The sequence below is a fragment of the Filicampus tigris genome, chromosome 6, assembly GCF_054856515.1.
Source record: "Filicampus tigris isolate MCC_2025a chromosome 6, RoL_Ftig_1.0, whole genome shotgun sequence".
NCBI lineage: Eukaryota > Metazoa > Chordata > Actinopteri > Syngnathiformes > Syngnathidae > Filicampus > Filicampus tigris.
The window spans coordinates 21,477,226-21,498,254 of NC_141222.1; the positions used below are offsets into that span (position 1 = coordinate 21,477,226).

Here is a 21,029-nt window from a genome sequence, read left to right on the forward strand (position 1 = left end):
ACATCAGCTTTTTATGTTTTTATTTATTTATTTGATTTTTTGGTGTTTTATTGTTTGTTTCTCATCAAAAGAATCCTGAGGTATTCACAATATAATGGCATTTATTCTTTTTTGAAATGAGACCGAGGGATGTGGGGAAGGTGAAATACAGCAAAAAAATAAAAATAACCAAAGGGGCAGTAAAGCTGTGAGACTTGATACATACATCTTCGTGGTGGCAAAAAAATAAAATAAAAGACTAAAAGTATGTTGGTTCTCTCGTCTTTATAGTGAAAACTACTAAGTCAAGCTACAGCAAAACAAATAAAATAAATCAAAATTTCAAAAGAAACAGCATAAGCAAAATAAAATAAAAGAATTGGACAAAATTCTTTTCAAATTTCTTTGTTCTTGGGGTACAGAGTAAATAAAACAAAATAAAAAGGAGTTCAAGCCAGTAAAGCTAAATGTCCTGGCTGGGTGTTTGTATTTCTGTACATTAGGTACGTATATTATTATTATAATAATGATATACTTTTAACTTTTCACTTCTCAAGTAAAAAAAAAAAAAAAAAAAAAAAAAAAAAAGATAAAAATCAAAAGACACGCATCAATAATAAATATAATCAGTGAAGAAAATACATCGATGTTCGTGCTGCGTCACGGATAAATAACAAAAAAAACCCAGCTGTGACACTTAAATGAGGGTGGGGCAGTCTGCAAAGCAAGACAAACAAAAAAATAATCATAATCATAATAAAAACCCATTACAAGTGCAACATCAGTATGACAGCTTTTGGAAAACAAAAGAAAAGCTCTTGTATTTGACCAATCAGTTCACTTACTACAGCATCAAACAAACCAGGAAGAATACAAAAATAATCCATCCATCCATCCATTATCTATCATAAAAAAAACAACAACACACATTTATGTCAAATCAAAAGCAGGGCAGGGTGTGTTTGTGGAAGCTTGGGGGGGGGGGGGCAACAGCACACAATTTATAACCCATATTGGGGCAATGAGTCATAAAGTCATCAAGATTTCTGATCAATCCACAACAATACATCATAACAACGCTATTAAAGTGTGAGTTTAAGTGGCGGCTACAATGAGGTGGACATCAGTGGCAGCCAGAGCTACACATCCACCCGGCCATCACCTGCAGTGGAACCTCGAAAGTTGAATCGGTTCTGTGATGCTAGCTGACTTTCAAGCTGTTCCAAATTCAAAAACATTTTCCTCTCATAGGAAATAATGTCAAGTGAAATATCCACTTATTAAACTGTACAACTAATGCTTTAAGTAACATTTTATCATCCTTATCGTCCATGGAAGTATTATAAACAAGTTAAGCACTGTAGAATGGAACTAAAATAAAGCAAAAATACTCACACTATCAAACTTAATTTGTGGATGTCATCCGATATTTCATAATTATTGCTCGTACTGTACTGAGTAGCCACACCCTTTCCTACGTTGCAATAATGTTGCATTTCTGGATATATGATTATATTCACACTTGTCTTCAACTTCAGAGGTTCCACGGTGTGTTTATTATCTATTTGTTCAATTTGGTGTCATCTTTGCCCTGAATAGTATCCATATTAACAACTCATAAAATACTCTTAAAACCATAAATCATATGAACTGTCGAAAAATAATTAAAAAAAAAACACACACAAATAAAATCATATCAATACAGACTTTTGGTAGACACGCATACAGCTAAATAATAAAAAAATAAAGGAGGAGACAGCTTTCTAACGAACGTGTGTGCGCGTGCGTGTGAAGTGTGACTGTGAGCTTGACATGAGAGTTTATCAGAAATAATTCAACAATCCTGGCCCAAAAAAAAATTTTTTTAAAAGGTCATGTGCATCCCTAGCCCCTAAACAACATGGAAGAAACAAAACAATGGCAGTTACAGCTGTGACAATGACGTGCACTTGATAGACTTTACGGCAGGGAGAGGAACCTTTTTACATTGATACGAAATGTTTATCTTTACATACCATGAGGGTGAAACTAAGAGTCTTGCTTGTTTTTTTACAATTGCACGAAAGGCCAGATAACATATTTATGTGACCTCCTGAATTGTAAGTTTGCTCACTTACAAAAATGTTTTTTACTGGGGTATGTTGGAACGGATTATTGGCATTTCCATTGATTTCAATGGGGAAAGATGATTTGAGAAGCGAGTGTTTAGAGTTACAAATATGGTGACGGAATGAATTAAACAAGGCACCAATGTATATGTATTACTTACATGCAGCATCCGTTTGTTCTTGTTTAGATTACATTGACATGTTAAAAAATCCTCCTTAATGCTTACTTGTATTGGTTTGAACTTTGTTGGTTGCTTGTATATTTTTCATCCGAGTGGATGTGATTTCCTTGTGAGCAAACTTAGGAATTCAGCAGGGGATCAAATCCATATTTCCCCCACTGTATATGAACCACGGTCTGTAGGTTCCCCGCCCCTGCGTTACAGCATTGATCTAACGCCCCCAGAAAAAAAAAAAAAAAAATTAAACGAAAAAAAATCCCTCCCACCCGATACAATCCTTAAATATGTAGTTCAGCTCATTGAAAACTTGCTGTGTCGCACTGAGAGAGTGGGAGTCTCTTTATAATGTACCGCTCGTAGCAAGCCGACATGGTTTTGCATGACTGCATAGTGACGATGATATTTGGTTTACTTACAGATGGGATTTAAAACACACATAAATACATAGAGAGAGAGAGAGAGGGAGAGAGAGAGAGAGAGAAAGAGAGACAGCTGCTGGACGCCAAGGCACAGCTCAGGTAGGCGCTAGCAGCTAGCTTCACTGTTTATATACACAGCCGGCAAGCTAATATACACATCAAGCCAGGGTGGGATCGCTTTAAATATTTGGTGTCTCTACATCAGGGCTGGGGGAGCTTTTTCCTAGATCTGACAAAGTTCTCCAGGAGCCATATTAGATCACATGGGTCCGTACTGGGCCCACTCCTGTTCTACAATCCAAGTAGCACATAGAGCATGTGTCGGTGCACGTCAGCTTATAAACAAAACAAGGTTAGACAGTGGGAGACTGGGTTCACCTGGGGGTTGGAGGGAGGACACGCATCCAGACATTCATGACTGGATGCCAAGCACCGGAATTTAATTTCTCTACAGGTCAGCCCTGTGGACATAAACCGTGGCTTTAAAGTCAAGTCAATATTCCGCAAAGTAAAAATAGACAAAGGGCCGAGCTGACCATCACCATTTCATCGAACCTCTGCCTAAATGTAAGCCTGGAAAAAACCCTCCCTGGAATTTTACATTGTGAACTGTTATGACACATTGGGAAGTAAGTAATGGATGATACTATTCCACTGCAGTCCTGCAGGTGGCGGTAATAGGTGTTCAGTTGATCCAATATTGTAAATACATGGAGTGACTACAACAATGACACTCAGTAGAGGGCACTTGAGTTATACAATGCGTAGTAAATACTCTTCGCTTCCCAACTCGGCCACAACGCAAGCAGATGTTAACTAATTCACTGATTGCCACTTTTATTCAATTCCGCACCAAAATGACTTGCTCTTCACGCGACACAATTTTGTCATTATGGCGATGTCGTTTTTTTTCTTTCTTTTTTGCAAAATCCTGCAAACGGCTAATATGTCAACGGTTGGCAATCTCTAAGAACTTTGAACAGTTGAAATAATTTGTGTAGGTTTTGAATCATTTCATCTAACTAATCCAGTATTAGTAATCATACATAATTACAAAGTAACTATGACATGAAAACCATCTGTAAACAAGTACCACTAGCCATTATGATGGCTCCTGATTGGTGGCGGGATCTGTCACGTCAGCGCGAGGTGGCAGTAACAAAAAATACGTTTTTTGACTTTTCCAATTTCTTGGAGAATAACATGCAGTGAATTTCTGCTTATTCCCGGTTCAGCACGCATAAATTTGCTGGAACATTATTTGCTGAAAAACGTACTCCACCGTTGGTGACAAAAGCAGGGCTTTGTCATTATCCCGTGCCATCTATAGGCAATTCTAAAGCTTTTTTTGGGAGGTGTCAGGTCCCTGAAAACGCTGACATGTCAACATCTCAGAATTGTACAATTTGATGCTTGATCTGCACTTTATTGAGTGTCACTCTACTTTGGTCACGAGTGGATGAACAGAGTAAACTGAGCCAGGTATCACTTTGGTGCTATAAAGATATGAAGCCAAAATAGGGAACAAAAAAATGTTGGATTTTCTGTTACAGAAGTCCAATAACGCCTTCTCTGGACTGCTCGGCCCTTGTCGTGTGACGTAGTACGCCAGTCTCCCTCTGTACAGTATAAAAGAGCACACAAAGGGGCGTAACTGCTACACCACAGCGCCCCCTATAGCCGCTTCAACACACGATTTATACGTATATAGAGTTACACTGACAATGTGTTTGTTGGGTTGTGGACACCTTTGGTGTGCAGTGAATGGCATGGCCTAAAGCATCTGGACAGACAGACCCACAGAAACAGACACCCTCTAATCCGCCTATGGTGTAATGACTTGCATTAGTCGTGTGGTGTGAGGCGACAAGTGTGGTTACATTGTGTTATGAGTACTTTTCTCTCACTTGCTTTTCACCTTCCTCAAAGCGTCCTCATCTGTTCAGTATTTGGTAAAAACACATGCGGACTTTGCATTGGAGTTCACTTATTTGGCAAAAAGTACTTTGTCCTTTGGGGAAAAAGAAGTGACGGCAGCGTCTAAAGCAATTAACACAATTAAAATACAAAATAGAAAATAAAAATAGTAGCAGCAGTAAATAAATAGTTTGAACGGAACAACACGAATCATCAACTAGCTCGCTGGCTAAAAAAAAAAAAAAAAAAAAAAAAAAAGTTGGTGTAACACCATAAAAGCTTTGTACAATGCCGGATATTTTCTCTTCAGTTCCCTCTTTTTTTAGCACATGCTTAACTTCCTTTTGTCTTTGTCTCATACTTTACTTCCACTTTCTCAACAACTTTACCTCTCTTTCCATTTCCGTTCATCTTTACTGCCACCTATACATCTCATCTCTCGCTCTCTTTCTGACACTTAACTGTTTCCTGACTTGCTCAGTAGTACCACTCATCACTTCTGCATCTCTCTCAGTGATTTGCTTTGGTGCCTAGTCAGTCAAGTCTTCACTATACTAATTCAACAATCCTCAACAGCCTTAATTGGAGAAAAACAGCATTCAAGTTTACACTGTAGACGCAACAAAACAAGTCTATATATTAAGTCTATTCTCATGAAAATTTAGTAGGATATCACACTTAAGTCATGCACGGGGTTACAACACTACGACGGTGGCCACTAAACCAAACAGACGGCGCATTCAGCCGCCACAACGCTTCACGACCTCCGACGTCGGTTTGGTCTATCGGGACCTTTACATGAAAGGCGTCTTCAAGTTAGCTAGCTATGTCCCTACACCGTAAACGCATTTCTCCTGGATGCCAAAAGTTACAAAACAGCTTGGTGTTGTTATTTTAATTCCCAAGGTTAAAATACGCCGGTCATCAAATGATCCGGAGAAGCCCCGGAAGCCTGTTAGCTCTCAAGCTAGCTGGTGACAGCTAACAGAGGCTTTAAGCGCCTATGTTCTCACGACGGATACATGCAGTGATGAGTAGGTATAAGAAAAAAAAATGCTAGATAAACTAACACCCATTTTCCAGCGGGGTGTGGTTTCATGCGTTTGAGAGTGGAGATTTTGAAGCCACATTTTATATACTGGTCAATCTTTTTTTTTTTTTTTTTTTAAATCATTCAAATTTAGCAGGGTGTTACCAACACTTGATCTGTCAAATTTAGAAGACTTATTTTCACTTTACATGGACGTTAAAGAGATCATTTTTCAGTGCATCGTGCGCATTTTAACACGTGATTAGAAAGTCTATTTTTATGAAAATGTTGAACGTTCAGTACGATTTCCTACTAAATTGTGGTGAGAACAGCTTATAATGTCTTTGAGAATGATGTGTGTACGTTTGTAATGTCCTGTTCAATGAAGTGCAGTCATTTAGGAAGGAAACGATCACTAAAATCATCTGAAAATGCTCCTTTCGGCCAGTTAAAGTAGCGATCTGTCTTGACCACCACCTCTAGCACATAAATAGTACTTGGGACATGATCACGTGTTTTAAAAATACCACCGAGTGTGGCTTCAGAAGGTATGCAAGGAGCCCTTGCTTCGTATGAACATTAATAGAAATTGTTGAATGTTATTGCACCACAAGGCGTTTCGAGTCTCTTGGCCTCCACCTCACAACCGCAATCACCTTTGGTCTGGAAAACACTAAACAACAGAGGCAGACAGAGAGGACGAGGTAGACAACCAAGTGGAGTAGGCGGATACTCCACAGTTGATGACACCTATCCACCCCCTTTTCTATTTCTTTGTACAAGTTGAACGTCTGCAACTCCTCACGGAAAAAGCAACACCGCAAGTTATCCCCCAAATAGTCATCAGTATGACTTTCTTTTCCAACCCACCAGTTTCTTTTCATCTCCTCTCAGCTGAGTTCAACTCATTATGGACAAACAACTTGAAAAAAAAAAAGAAAAAGAAAAAGTTAGAAGACAACACTAATTCCGCCCCAGTTTTCCCTTCCAATTGCGTAACTGATACGTGAATTGGAGCTCGCTCACTTGAAAGCTGATCCATTGGTGTTAGAAAAGAGGCTATCACCGATGACGTGTTAGGCTAAAAGACGTAATAGGATGTTTAAGACGTAGGTGCATGTCAACAAATTAGAATATTGTCGAAAAGTTCATTCATTTCAATAGCTCAATTCAAAAAGTGAAACTCAGATTTAGTCCTTAAATACAAAGCACTAAATCTAACCATATTCCAATATTAAGAACCATTTTGATTGGTGATGTAAATTCGGATTTCTTGAGAGGAGGGTTTTCCTAAACTGTAAGATATAATAATCAAAATGATAGAATAATACATGTAGTAAATATTGGGTGTAGTGAAACTATACACATGTAAGTCTCACTTTTTACTGAACTAGTGAAATAAAAAAATGATTGATCACTTGTGACTGTGTTCATACGTGGACACACTTGAATGCATACTGCACACGTGACAGTAGCTTGGATGACGCCCGTTGCTAAGCGACTACTAAATAGTGACGACACGTTCACGAGTGTGATGATAATAATGGTAGTTGCGCGCAAATGAAGCTAACTAACTACAGCGCACACCTCCCTCCCATGTCTGCCTGTCCAGATTGAACATGCTATCCCATCCATCAGTCCCTCCTCCCTCCGCCAGCCCAAAAATCCGTCGTCCTCGTCGTCGCCATCATCATTTCACTCTTTTGAGGGCTTCTCCGGTGAACAGAGTCTAAGGCTAGGCTTAGCGTCTTTAGGCTGAGACTAGACTACATTTGAGAGGACAGCTGAGCTAACAACGGGCGAGGGGCGGGGGGGGGCTCTCTGCGGGCTACCTGCTAAAGAGCGAGGAGTGGAGCTGGTGCTGATGGCTGTAACACTGACTGCTGCGAGGCGACTCGGTGCGATCCATCACCGTCTGGAACCAACCGGCCACGTCCACCTCCAGCACCTCGTAGCGTCGGATGAAGCTGTGCTCCTACAATAAGGGAAGGTAACCAAGATTGCTTTAACTGGATTTACAATGCCTACAGTACAGTGGTGCCTTATATTAAGAGTTTGCTTTGTTCTGTTAGCACGCTTGTTAGTCAAAGCATTCAAATGGAAATGTAATTGATATGTTCCAGTCCCTCATAAAACACCAACTAAATTGAAATGTGTTTTCTAATAAGAAAATTACGGAGCCCCTAAGGTAGCATGGAAGTAAAAAAAAATAAACCTTTGCCTTTGTGTTCCTTCGCAAAGTTTTTTTCTGCAAGTGAACGCTTTTTTTTCTTCTTTTTTTTTTTTAAATGCGAGTTTATGTACTTCTGGGTCATTTTCCGGGTAAACAAAAGCAACAAAGGGAGCGTTTTCAGCCGTGGGCGAGTTTAATTGAATTACTTTGAACTTCGAATACAAAGACATAAAATCAGTCCTTGATATTAAGCACGGTTTCCAAATAAGCCAAAGACATCTGAAGCGATTACTAAACAAAAGAGGTCATCTCTTGACCACAAGGAGCGTTCCAAGTCCTTCTCCATTATTCTTGCCGTCTCCGACGTACTGTCGTTTCTCAAACAGCCCCGCATTAGAGGCTAGGCTAGGCTAGGCTAGCTGCCAAACTGACCCGGAAGTACATAAACACACATTTAAAACAAAATGCGTTCCCTTGCAAAAAAACTTTATTAAGCATTATCTCGCAATCTTTGCGAAGGAACGTAACGTTGATTTTTTTTACTTTCATGTCACCTTATGGGCTCCGTAGAAAATAGCATGAGGAGGTCAGTCCCAAAATATATCTCATTAAGTCTTACCAGCAACTGGTGGTATTTTGGCCTTTTTCTGTGATCCTTAGTGAGGCTGTTGACAAAACAACATCGGGTCCTGTGAATAGTGTGTTTATTTTGTGTGTACGTGTGCTTTTGCGTAGCTCACCAATCTTTGACGAAGGACTGGAAGTCGAGGGAGAATCCCATGCTGAGAGGCAGCAGGGGGGGGTCTTCCTGCAGCACTTTGGTCAGCACCTCAAAGTCGGTCATGCAGTTCTTGTAAGGAAACTGTCCAGTGGCAAGCTCCACCTAGTACACACCAGATGGCGTTGAAAGTCACCGTGTCGCCAGTGGTTCACTTCACAATCAAGTACTGTACATGACTTTCAGTTTTCTGAAGTTCCATCTGTGACATTACACAAGCTGTTTTCACAAGAAGTACACATCTTCTAATTTTTGTATTTTGTTATTATTCTAGATATGAGACAGTCACTGGCCAACAAAAAGCACGTCTCCACATTTGGAATTGATTTAATTTGATCCACAACATTAATAAATGTAATTGCTGTTGCCTCAAAACATTTTTTAAAAAGCGGATAAAATTCAGCGATACATGCCTTTTGTACACTTTTACCTAAGTGAGAGTATTCCTCTGAGCACCGTTTGCTTTATGGATGGTAGGATTACAAAATAATTACACAAATTATTTCCTAATACTTTGCACAGTTACGTTTTGACCAAATCTGGATGAAGGTGCAACTTGAGGAATTTTGCAGTCCACTTGCAGACAACTAAAAGTTGTTTGTTGTTGTGTAATCATTTTTTTAACCATATAAATCCTAGTTTGAATTTATGAACCCAGCTCAACTTTAAAAAAAAAAAAAAAAAAAAAAAACTATTTCCTACAAATAATTCTCTATCATAGATGTCACAATCATTAAATCTGAAATTAATTAAAGAAATGTTTAAAATATATTTGGTGGTTAGCACTTTTGCCTCACAATCCTGCATCTTGTTCGACATTGCAAAAACATGCATGTTGCAATCATTGAAGACTGTCCACAGATGTTCATTAGAATTTGAATGGTTGGTTGTCTATGTCTCCTGTGATTGGCTGCTGACCAGCCCAGGGTGTAGCCTGCCCAAAATCAGCTGGATAGGCTCCAGCTCACCCATGACCCTAATGCGGACGACTGCTACAGAATATATATGGATGCATATTTGCTTATTCTTTTGAATAATCTGGGTACACAATGATCTATAAGGATGACAATAGATTCTGACCAGAGAGATGCCAAGGCTCCACACGTCCGCTCGGATGTCATAGTCGGGTTTGGTGGGATCAGGAGGATCTATTCTCTCGGGCTAAGAACAAAAACATTGTGTGAATTCTGATAGCTGGATGAAGTCACCGGGTGATTTGTCACCACTTACTGCCATGTACGCAGCACAGCCAGCGCTGCGAGTCTTTGCCTTCGAGTCGACGAGGCGTCCGCTGATGCCAAAATCGCAGAGTTTGATCTGACCTTTCGCGTCCAGGAGAATGTTGGAGGGTTTAACGTCACGGTGGATGACACCGTGTTTCTCTTTCAAATACAGCAACGCTTTCACTATCTAGAGCGGAAACACATAGTGATGATTAAACCACAGGCAGAAATGTGTTTTCTTGAATATAGGGCCGCGGCTATTGAATTTTACGAATTAATAGTTCAGGGAATCAGATAAAAACTGATTTGGCAGCTCGTGTATGAATGTGCATATTTCCAACACATTGCACGAGATATATTTTTTAAGAGTGACATGATCCCAAACTTTGGACATTCTGTCTTTTACGGACTCTTTTCCTTCCTCCTCCTCGCCATTGTACCGACTCATTTCTATGCGAGTCTGTACTCACAATAGTCCGTGTGGAAAAATGATCACAGTGAATCTTAGAGGCAGAGATTTTGCTTTAACTTTTAATAAATAGAATTACTCGAGTTACTGAAATAGCCATTGCCCTAATTGAATGGTTCACTTACTGCAACAGTCATCTTTCCTAAGATTTGTTCTGGGATGGGGCCTTGGATTCTCTTCTTGAGCTTCTCAGCACACGTTCCCATCAGCTCCATGGCAATAAATACATCTGTCTGTAAAGGCAGGCCCATACAAAATTGTTAAATGTAGTATGGTGGACGCCAATGGCAATAATGATCAATGTTTTATTGTTGGAGTGCAACTTCCAAAGTCAAACACAACCATAGTACTTGAACCTGGACTAAAACCCTAAAGGTCTTGATTAAAAAAAAATAAATAAATACATTTTTTTCAAAAACTCAGTGGGCATTTAAGCAGTTGTTCTCAGGAGTGCAATATGCGACAGATCCACTGAGTTAAAATGTTCAAACTGCATGTTACAGTCACTTAAATCTTTATTAATCCAGTGAACTATTTTGTTAAATACAATTTGGTCGTATTTAACTTTTAAGTACAATACATTTAATCTTGTAGAACTCTGGAACCATTTGAGTACATTTTTTAACTTCCCATATTTAAGCACAGTTAATGCTAAAACTGTGCAGTGACTTAAAATAGTAAACATACGTTTTAGGAATAAAACCTTGACTTTGTTTCTGACAACCAGTGTTCCCAGAAGGGATTGTGTTCTAAATTCTGAGGTTCCCCTGTCAAGTATTTAGAGGACACTCACATTGGTAACTATGGCGCCGTAGCACTGAATGATATAAGGGCAGTCGTGACTTTTCAGCACCACGTCCAGGTCCATCAGGATCCTCTTGTTCTCGTCCTTGTTTCCTGTTCGCCGCATTTGCTAAGGACACACACAAATGGCTTTCAAAATAGAAAGATGACAATTCAACAGAAACATCATCGCAGAAGAGATAATTACATAATTAAATCGTATTGTTTGTTACTTTTGTAGATATGGTATATGTTGTCATAATTACGGCATAATTCCCATCACTGTCCGGGAAATAAAAATGTTGCAGACATGAGGACCACGCTCGGCAATGTTACAAGTCGCTCCCTTTTTTTTTTTTTTAACAATGTGATAAGGCTTCCCCAAAATGCTATTAATGCTGAGTCTGGTTGAAATGGCTACCACACCCTGAGTACAACGCACCAAGAACTTATAAATCAGAAAATGGTCCAGAGAAATTGTGTTTTTCGTGTTGAGGGAAAAAAATTGCCTTTTTGAGGGATATTTTTGAGTGATATCGCCTTTAGAAAATCTGGTTAAAAACACCTTTGAATTAGAGTAAAACGGTATAACTTCATTCCTCCACGACCACGTTGTGCCATCATCGACAAACTCAGGGAACTCCCTTCTTCGATTGGCTGAAAAGTTTCAGTTAAAAATGTCCACTAATTGCCCAGCCAGGCCAAAATTCCAAGATGTCAAAATTATTGTGCTGTTTCAAATCCCTAAAAACTCAAAACTTAACTAGTGCAAATGGAAGATTATTGGTGAGAAGCGCAGTGTGGGAAGTAGAATAGGTCATATACTTTAGAAGTCCAAATTTTTTGGGTGAATTATTTGTTTTGGAGAATTTTAGAGGAATTTGGAATGCTCAATCCATGTTTTTAGAAAATTCCACAAAGATGGCGGTCATATCGCTAATTTTTTTTTTTAAATAGTTGCTAGAGGAGTTGGACAAGTCATTGAAGACAAGTCTTGCTGGCTTGTACCACATGCATATTAAAATAAAAGTAAAAATATTTTAACTTTATAAAAATAGAGCGGGCTGGTCAGGAATTGCTCATGAGGCGGATGGGGCCTTGCAGGCTATACTTTGCCCCGGTCTGGTATAGAACAAAGGGAAAAGTTGGGGGAAGATAGGAAGTATAGGAAGGTCTTACTTTGACTGCAATGACGTGACCAGTCTTCTTGAATCGCACTTTGAAGACCTGCCCACAGGTTCCGCTGCCGATCTCCCCCTCATTGATCAAATCAGTCACCTCGGCCGGATACCTCTGAGCAATGACAATATGCACGCTGTCAATGGATTGGATTGAACTCTTAAATACGGCGCTGCCTTTACTTGGTTAAGTGTAATTCTCTTTGTTCACTATCTGCTAGTTGGTGTTAAGTTATTGTATCTGCCACCCTTTAATGCTGAACTCAAACTTGTGTTCGCAATTCAAGACAAAAACAAACAAACAAAAAATGTGTGTCAGATCACTTGTAAGGTGAGGTAGGTTAAAATTAGAATACTTATTAAGTCAACTCACCTGTCCATCAATTTTAAGATAACCCGTCTGTTTCATGATCTCTTGCAATTTCTGGTCAATCTCTGCACTGTGGGGCACAAACACACAAAAATACAATGTTTCCACATTAATGTAATTTAAGATTTGTCAATGCATCGTGCGAGGTTACAAGTAGGGCCTGACTGCATTATTAGTATTAGACAATATTATATATTTTAAAATCAGCAAAATTCAGCATTTTTTTTGTAATTATTGTTTGTTTATTTATTTATTGTTCCACACACAACACAAGACAATAATGAAATTACCACCCCCCTCCCCAACAAAAAAACCTGCAAAAATAGGCAATTTTTCTGTTGAAAAATTAAATACTAAAGGACAGGGTAATGTGAAAAAAGTGAAATGTTATGCCTGGATTTCAAATCGTTATTGGTGTAAACATTAAGGGACAGAAAAAAAAGTTACTTAGTAATTATATCATTGTATTAATTAATGAATCGGTTATCGGAATTTCATTGTGCCAAATATCTGAATCGGCCTCAAAAAATCCATATTGGTCGATCCCTAGTCAGAAGTGTGCGTTTGCGAGCTCACATACTTCTCTAGACTTTTCTGTAGGCCGTACTGTGGGGTGGGGAGGGTGAGCATGTGTCTGGGGCGACAGGGGTGGTGCTGAGGCGAGCTCTCTGAAGATGATGAGCGGCTTCCTGCGTCGTTGGCCAGGGGCAGCTGAAGGGCTGAAGCAGGGGGAAATGATCAGTAATAGTGCATTTCATACCAGAGGCCTGCATGTCAAACAGCACTGAAAAACTTTCAGGCCTAGATACACCAATCCGACGTCGGTAAGGGCCGGATTGCGCCGCCTGATTCATGTACCGTCGTAACATCGGACCCCGTCAGGAAGCGTCTGGCGGGCGTTTCAGCATGTTGAATCGGTGTCGCGAGTCGTGACATTTGGACTCTCTGATTGGCTGTTAGCTAGCGAATCAGCGCACGGGACAATAACAAGAAGTGATAAAGGCGGATAAACGGCGAGCACGCCGTTAAGCGTCGGTCCTAGTCGGCCGACGTCGGATTGGTCCATCCAGGCCTTTAGTTTCACTCATAGCGATTTGAAACCGCCATTGTGCCACGATGCACTGGTGAGAAAATGTACAGAAAGAAAATCCTATTTCTAAATAGAGATGGAAAATAAAACATGTTTTCTAAAAATCCGATTCATTGAATAATCGACAAAATAGTCAACAGATTTTTCAATTATTATTAGGTATGTTTCAATCATAGTTTAGTGTTTTAATGCAGGGATCCCCAACCACCAGGCTGCCCACTTTGGACCGGGCCGCGGCGGGCCGCACAGATGGAAGAAAAAAAAAAAAAAAGTACAGTACTTACGGTTTATTTATTATCCGAGGCTGAAAAACATTTTACTTTGAAAAGTGACCAGATTCTCTCCGTTACATCCATCTATGACTGACTCTTAACGCATGTCAAATTGTCTTCGTCGCCTAACGGTAATATTAAATGCACAAGCCGGCAAATGAGTCAAATAAACAGACGCATTTGGAAAGTTCCCTGAGAGTTGTTTTCTTGGCTAAATTTAGCTGTTGTGGCTTTTAATCAGGCGATTTGTATTCCGGAAATTATGGTACTTCACAAATGAGAGTTATTACAAAATTGAGTTTGGTAGCGCTGTGAGCTCATATGGCGGCATCTGGATTGGAGGCACAAACTGTGGGCTTTGGCTGGTTTGTCACAGTTCCATCATTTCTAAAATGACATGTTCGTGTCAAGAGTATCGTTCACGGTTGTCAGTTTCCGTACTGTATTCTTACAGGATTACGCCAATTATCCCTGTGAATATCTGAGGATTACGGTATAGCTGTAATAGCAACGGTTTTGGTAGGGCTGGACGCCTCCGTGCCCAAGAAGGAGCGGGTGCTTGTATCCTGGAGCCTGTTGAGGGAAAACCGCTCAGTAGGGGGGGCGGGGGAGAAGGGTTAGTAAATATGCATCTCCACAGTTTGGCCGGCTCCAGATTTGCGGGCATAGGCTAGACAGGCAGACGGAGCCAGAAGGAGGAGAAGATGACGCAAACAAAGACACAAGGTTGCAGGCGCCGCCCCCTACAGGTGAGGAGGAATATGGGCCATAGCACAGCTGGAAGTTAAGAGGACTTTTCAGTTACAGGCAAACAAACATGAGAGAGGAAGACGAGTGTTCACTGCACTCCGGGGATGCTGGATTAGAGACTGTGTCAAAACACAAACCAAACGCAATCCCATCCCCCACAAAAACTAAACCAAAATACGCCGTGCAGAAAAGCCGCATGCACTGTGCGATCCGCCTCCTCCAGCAAAACTTGGAAGTTAATTGTCGGACATCTGCATTTCACACACACACACACTCTCACACACACACACACAAGTACGCGGCAACGCTGTCCTGCCACTTACTGACGCACAGACAAGGGAGAGGAGAATGGATGGAAAGATAGAAGGAGAGTGTGATTTGAGGAGGAGGTGTCAATGGGCCAAATAAAAATAAATAAATAAATCAGCGGTCAAGGACGGGCCCTCATCCTTCCAAGGAGATGATTCATCAGTCATAAAAAAAAAAAAAAAAAATCTAGTAAATGAGTTGCCAAGATAATTATCCATAATGTCTGTCTAAAATTCAAACATGTTACAAAGGAACGTTTGAAATCATCCCAATAGGTGTTTATACAGTTCAGGGTCAACCCCACCGATTGCCCATTGCCAGCTGGGTTCCGAATGAGGACAAGCACCAATTAAAATGGATAGATATCAAAGGTTATTAACTTTTTATTACCCTTGTGCAAAAAAAAATGTCAAAGCATTTTAGATGCAAAGGCTATATACATACAGTATAAATTAATGACACATTCTACTAAAGTGCCTTCATAGTAAGAAAAGACGATTCGCTATGTATCCCCACACGTGGGTGTATTTTTCCAGCGCGACGTGCCGACAGTCGCCCCGACGCCGCAGGGTGTAAGCGTCGGTCACCGTTGGCCAACGTCGGATTGGTCTACCTAGGCCTTTCTTTAGAAGTTCCACTGTACACAGCAATGAAGTACAGACAGAAAATGACACGAAGGGCTCCTAATAATGTAGATACAATGGTGCCTTGACCTGTTCTATAAGCTCGTACCTCAAAACACTAATGTCTCATATCTTTACCTATCGAAACAAATGGAAATGACTAAATAAATAAATAACTCTCCTGTAAAAACTTCAGGTTCAGAGCGTGATTCTCAAGTTGCCCTTAGGTTTTCGAGAGATGTTTCGCCAGGCGCTCTAGGCCTTAATGCGTTAATAAGGAAAACACTCTATAAAATGTTACTTTTTAGAATACATATAGTAATGAATAATACAATTAAATACAATGTAAAAAAAAACTTAAAACAGTAAACACTGACAACTACAATAAGTGACTCACTATTCTGCTGTAACATTTGTTTTTCGCAGCAGATAAAGAATATCGCTGGCATGGGATCAAAATCTTGTACCTCCAAAATGGGCACTTTTCAGGAGATCCCAAAAATGGCAAATTGGCCATTAGCATTGCATCGTGAAAAAGAGCAATCCATTTTCAACACTTTAAATTGGTCACTGTTGTGTAAAAACAACACCCACGCGTGTTGACTGACCAATAGTATAGATTTAACTTTTTTTTTTTTTTTTTTTTTTTTAAAATCACTTAAATGTGACTGGCTCTACGCCAGTGATATATGTGCCTGTGAGCATCACTGTATTGCCTGTCTAACATGTGTTGAAGCACTTTTTGTGTTCAAATATCTATTCCTTGAAGCGTTATAACTAGGGATGGGAATCAGAAAATTCCCAATCATTTGATTCCAAAGAAGTGTTTGTCTAACAGTTCTGTCTGTTTGCTAGCAAACCACAATAGAACACCATATGCTTTTAGCATACAGTATTGTTTACATTGTGGTGCAAAATGGCAGGCGCGCGAGTATTGTTTGTTCACCATAGAAACAGGTAGACCACACATTGTGGGAGAGCCGCATTGCATTGTGGGCTACCAGTTTCTATGGCAATTGGCGAACATAAACAATGCTGTCGAAACAGCAGGTATTGGGAAAGGGATTCAAGGGCCATACATGTGATTTATTTTATTATTTTTTACTATTATGACAATAGTACACACAGAGTTCTACAGTGCGTAAATCGAGGTTCCACTGTTGTTAATTTTCCTCTCGACCAATAATAATGAAACTGGAATACTTCCTTCAGGCACTCTGATAGCTTGTTAAGGTATGCAAAAACTGCATTAAGCTTTTTTGGTCTCTTTAAATACTTTGAAATGTATGTTGACACATTACAAGAGCACTCAGTATATGCTCTATTTTCGGTTCAAAGATCTTAAAGAGATAAAGTGAACAGGATTTTGTTTTTGCCTTAAGTATCGGTAGCTGGTATCGGCATACCTTGAATATAGCTGATATTGGCACCCATCACTAATAAACAGTATTAATAACGGAATCGGAATTGCTAAATTCGCATCAATTCTGATCTCTAGTTAAAACACCGCCAAGTATTTTGAAAAACTTAAAAACATTTAAAATCAAATCACTTGACTCTCAAGGCACCACTGTATTGTTATAATGTCTGTCTGAATTTACCATTTGTGTTCAAATAATACAAGCGGTTTAAAGATTTATAACTAGTGCAATACCGATACTACTTTGGTAAGCCCATCAATGGTGTTGTTACCCATTTTGTGTTAGCATTAAGATAACTGGCACAAGCTAAGTTATGTGGCTTTGTGAAACACACATGTAATTTTCTCTCTCCTTTCTTTCTTTCACGTTTAGTTTGACAACATATGGGTCGAAAGAGAGGAAGTGAGACCACGTTGATACGAAGTGATGAGGTAATGTGAAAGAGAATTAAAGGGCAATGGGGCGGTTGGGGACGGTGTAGGTGGCCTTGAGAGGGCGTATAAGAGGGGTGGGAGGATGTTGTGCGGTGGCAGAGAGCGATGGATTGAATGATACCTGCACGCTGGGAAGGAGCTGGAGCAGGACTGAGCTGGATCACGATGACTAGACGGAGGAAAGAAAATACAACACACACACACACATTACTACACTGCAACTACTACCACAATCACACACTCACTCGCATACTACACATCGACTCTCAGCAAATAAAGAACAGTGAAACACAGCTGTGATAGCTTATAATACCGGTAACATCAAAATAAATGGTATACTCCACAAGTATCAACTTCATGAAAGACAGAATAGGTAGTAGCTTTGTCCTACAAACCAACAGGCATTGAAGGTAAATGCAGTGAAGTCTATGTTTGAATTCACAATAATCCTCCAGGTAATCGAGGACAATTTGGCCAAATGAGCATTCCCAAAAGCCAGATTGTCAGACGTTTCTAAAAGACGATACGAACTGATTACCCTGTGGTGTGGTGTGGCCATGTTAAGAGAGAGCTTTCCTTCTCAATGTGCTTCAAAAATGGTCGTGGCAGACAGTTCTAAATATTCAACCTATTGAATATTTTAAAAAGTCGAAATCTCCTAACGCTTATACCACATTTCCTTAACCTTTGTGGAATCACAATACGCACTGAGGCACCTTTCCTAAGCATTTTTAAGAATTTGAGCAACCTTTTTTCCAAGCACCGGTACTTCCAGGTCATCTCGTTTGGATAGGAAAGGAAGGTACCGATGCATAAACGAAAATCAGAAAAGGGCCAAAACCTAGTAGCTGCTGCTTCTTTGTATTTTAAGGCCGTCTGGATGCCCTGTGGCAACATGCTGCCTCCCACAGGTCAGTTTAGGTAGTACTGTAAAATGTGGTTTCTTGGAAAAAAATTGTGATTAAGGGTGGGAATGTACAGTAGTTATGCATGTGGTGTGTTGCCTTTGGTCATCTTGAGTAAACCACACACTACAAGAGCAGTAAGCACTCACTTGCCATTTTTCCGGTCATGTGGGGTCTCCTGCACTGACAAAATGGATTAAACTTCACGTGTGTACCCTGCTTTATTAATTGGTATGATATGCAGGCAATATCCTGACATCACACATTTTCTGTCCTACATCTTGACTTTGTCTGGCAAGGGGAAAAGCCCAGATATTTCAGAACCAATGCACGGTAAGACACAGAGCGTTTTCGCTTGGCTGCCCTGAATAAATCTGAACATATTTTCCTTTAGATATGGAATCCCTTCAGAAACGGTGATACAATTGCAGTCCGGCAATATGGAGGAACAAGAGATTCACAAATACAACCTTAAGAAGAGGGGAAAAAAATGGGAAAACACGATTTGGTAGAGGAAAAAAAAAGTACTGGAGAAGGACATTATCTATAGTCCATTTTTAAACTAGTTTGTAATATTTTAAAACCACACTTACATAACACAAAACTCAATGAAAGATACGTTCGTGGTTAAGTTCTCATTTAACAGTATTACTAAGATATGACTGGTTTATTTGGTGAGCTAAAATCTGATAGCCGTTGTCTCGTCAAGGGTGAAAAATGGCAGTAAAATTGGATTTTGCTGCAGGTTTGATCACCACGAAACACCTGCAGTGTGGAAAAGATACACAAAGGGCACAACACAATTACACAAAAACACAACATTTTGAGGTTTATGTCGGGCCTGCCGCCGACTATGGGCTCAGTCTGCTAGCACGTTAGCTTAGCATGTTTGACAGCACAGGAGCCCAACACATTATGGAGGTGGCTGTCGGCTAGATACTTCATGACAGCGTCTCAGGTTTTAAAACCTCCATTTACACACCCACCAGGACTCGTTCCCAACGCGAAACAAGCGCGTTAGCGTGAAACGACATCGCGTAATAAGTACGTCGGTATTTGTTTATGTAGCTAGCTGGTTAGCACGCAGCGGCTAAAGGGGGAGCATAACAGCCCCTCTCCTTCATTCCCACCCTCCGCCTCTTGCGAGCTTTTCCCTTCCCAACACACAGTTATTCTGGCCCTTTTGTGGACAGTCCGGGCATCCCCGGTGGACACTCACTTGGTCTCGCGTGGGATCTGTGCGGACTCATGTCGATCTTGAGGTCCATACTCCGCCGAGCCTCTTCGTTTTCCTGCTTTAGTTTCTCCTCGATCCGCGACAGCCTCTGTTCCAGCGACGACATCTTGAAAAATTGAGCTTCCCATGGAGCAGAGCTCGATACTGCCCCCTTTGGCAGACTGACGGATACGCAGACAGACGGACAAGAATACAGAACACACAGACATGCACATAACTGTCAAGGCATGCAGACAGTTACCAAAGGAGTTAGACAGGTATTGATGTGCAGTTGATGATGTGCAAGTGGACAGGCACTGTTTCACAGACAGACATGCGGCTAGACAAGTACTTGTGTGCAGATAGACATACAGGCAGACAGGTAATATTGTACAGCTATAGACATGTAGGCAGACTGTTATGTTGTACAGGTACACATGCAGAAAGACAGGCACTTATGTACAGATAGACAGGCACTCAAGACAATGAGGTATAGGGTTGGAGAGAGACTGTCAAGTAAATGCAGGTCTGTAGGCATGCAGACAGACAGACACTGATTGACAGACAGGAAAGAGAGAGACAGGCACTGTTTCTGTAAAACATGGAAATAGCAGCATATACTGTATGTAGAGTTGATCGAGACACCTGTACAGGTGGACAGGTACAGTTGTAGAAAAACATGCAGATAGAAAGGCACATCTGTACAGTTAGAAACGGCATGCAGATAGACAGGTGCAGATGTTCAGTTCGACAGGTAACTATGTTGTTAGGCAGACTCAGATAGACTTTCTGGTGCTTACAAATAGCCAGACATGCAGGTAGACTGGCTATTATGTACAGGTAGACAGGTACTATTGTAAAATGCAGGTAGGTGGATATTTACTTATGTACAGACATGGAGGTAGACATGTACCGTTGTACAGCTAGACATGCAGAGACTTGTACTAGACAGACAGGTCATGATGTAGTTAGAAAAAACATGCAGACATGCAGGTAAGTATAGATGCCCATTATAGACAGCCATGTAGATAAACAAGCGCTTGCTTTAAGACAGACGGCTATACTCTTCAATGAGGCGTTATGCATCTCACTTAGGTCTAGGCAAGTCCTTTGCAGCAGCCAATCATATTGCAGTGGGACATGCCCTGCCTAGTACTCAGTGGGATTCTTGTCTCAACTCCTGAGCTCATCAGTACGGCACTAACATTAGCTGTGCTACACAGATGATAAAGAATATGACCGAGTACTGTTATATTCTGTCTACACCTTGCTGAACCATGGGTGTTCAATTTCTTACAGGGCTAAAACTTTGCAACATAGATGCTAATTAGCATTAGCATTAAGTTAGCAGGGCCTTACTTTAGGCAGTTGTCTGTATTAAATACACAAGGTGTAATTCT

At 40.4% G+C, this 21,029-nt stretch overlaps 1 protein-coding gene across 4 annotated transcripts; it reads right to left on the bottom strand.

The window, feature by feature from the left end:
- Positions 1-5: 5 nt before the first annotated feature.
- On the bottom strand, positions 6-20,120 carry map2k7 (mitogen-activated protein kinase kinase 7). 4 transcript variants are annotated; one of them, XM_086033878.1, is made up of 13 exons: positions 19,633-20,120; positions 17,630-17,677; positions 13,190-13,328; positions 12,613-12,679; positions 12,241-12,354; positions 11,072-11,191; positions 10,404-10,511; positions 9,817-9,996; positions 9,667-9,747; positions 8,549-8,691; positions 8,428-8,473; positions 7,468-7,610; positions 6-3,149 (listed from the first exon to the last, which is right to left on the bottom strand). In XM_086033878.1, exons 1-13 carry the CDS (start codon positions 19,754-19,756, stop codon positions 3,137-3,139), a joined length of 1,326 nt encoding a protein of 441 aa, XP_085890004.1. In that variant the 5' UTR covers positions 19,757-20,120; the 3' UTR covers positions 6-3,136. The 4 variants fall into 4 exon arrangements, with proteins under 4 accessions (XP_085890004.1, XP_085890005.1, XP_085890006.1 ...); XM_086033879.1 differs by having other exon boundaries at positions 6-7,610; positions 19,633-20,116; XM_086033880.1 differs by lacking the exon at positions 17,630-17,677 and having other exon boundaries at positions 19,633-20,112.
- Positions 20,121-21,029: the final 909 nt, after the last annotated feature.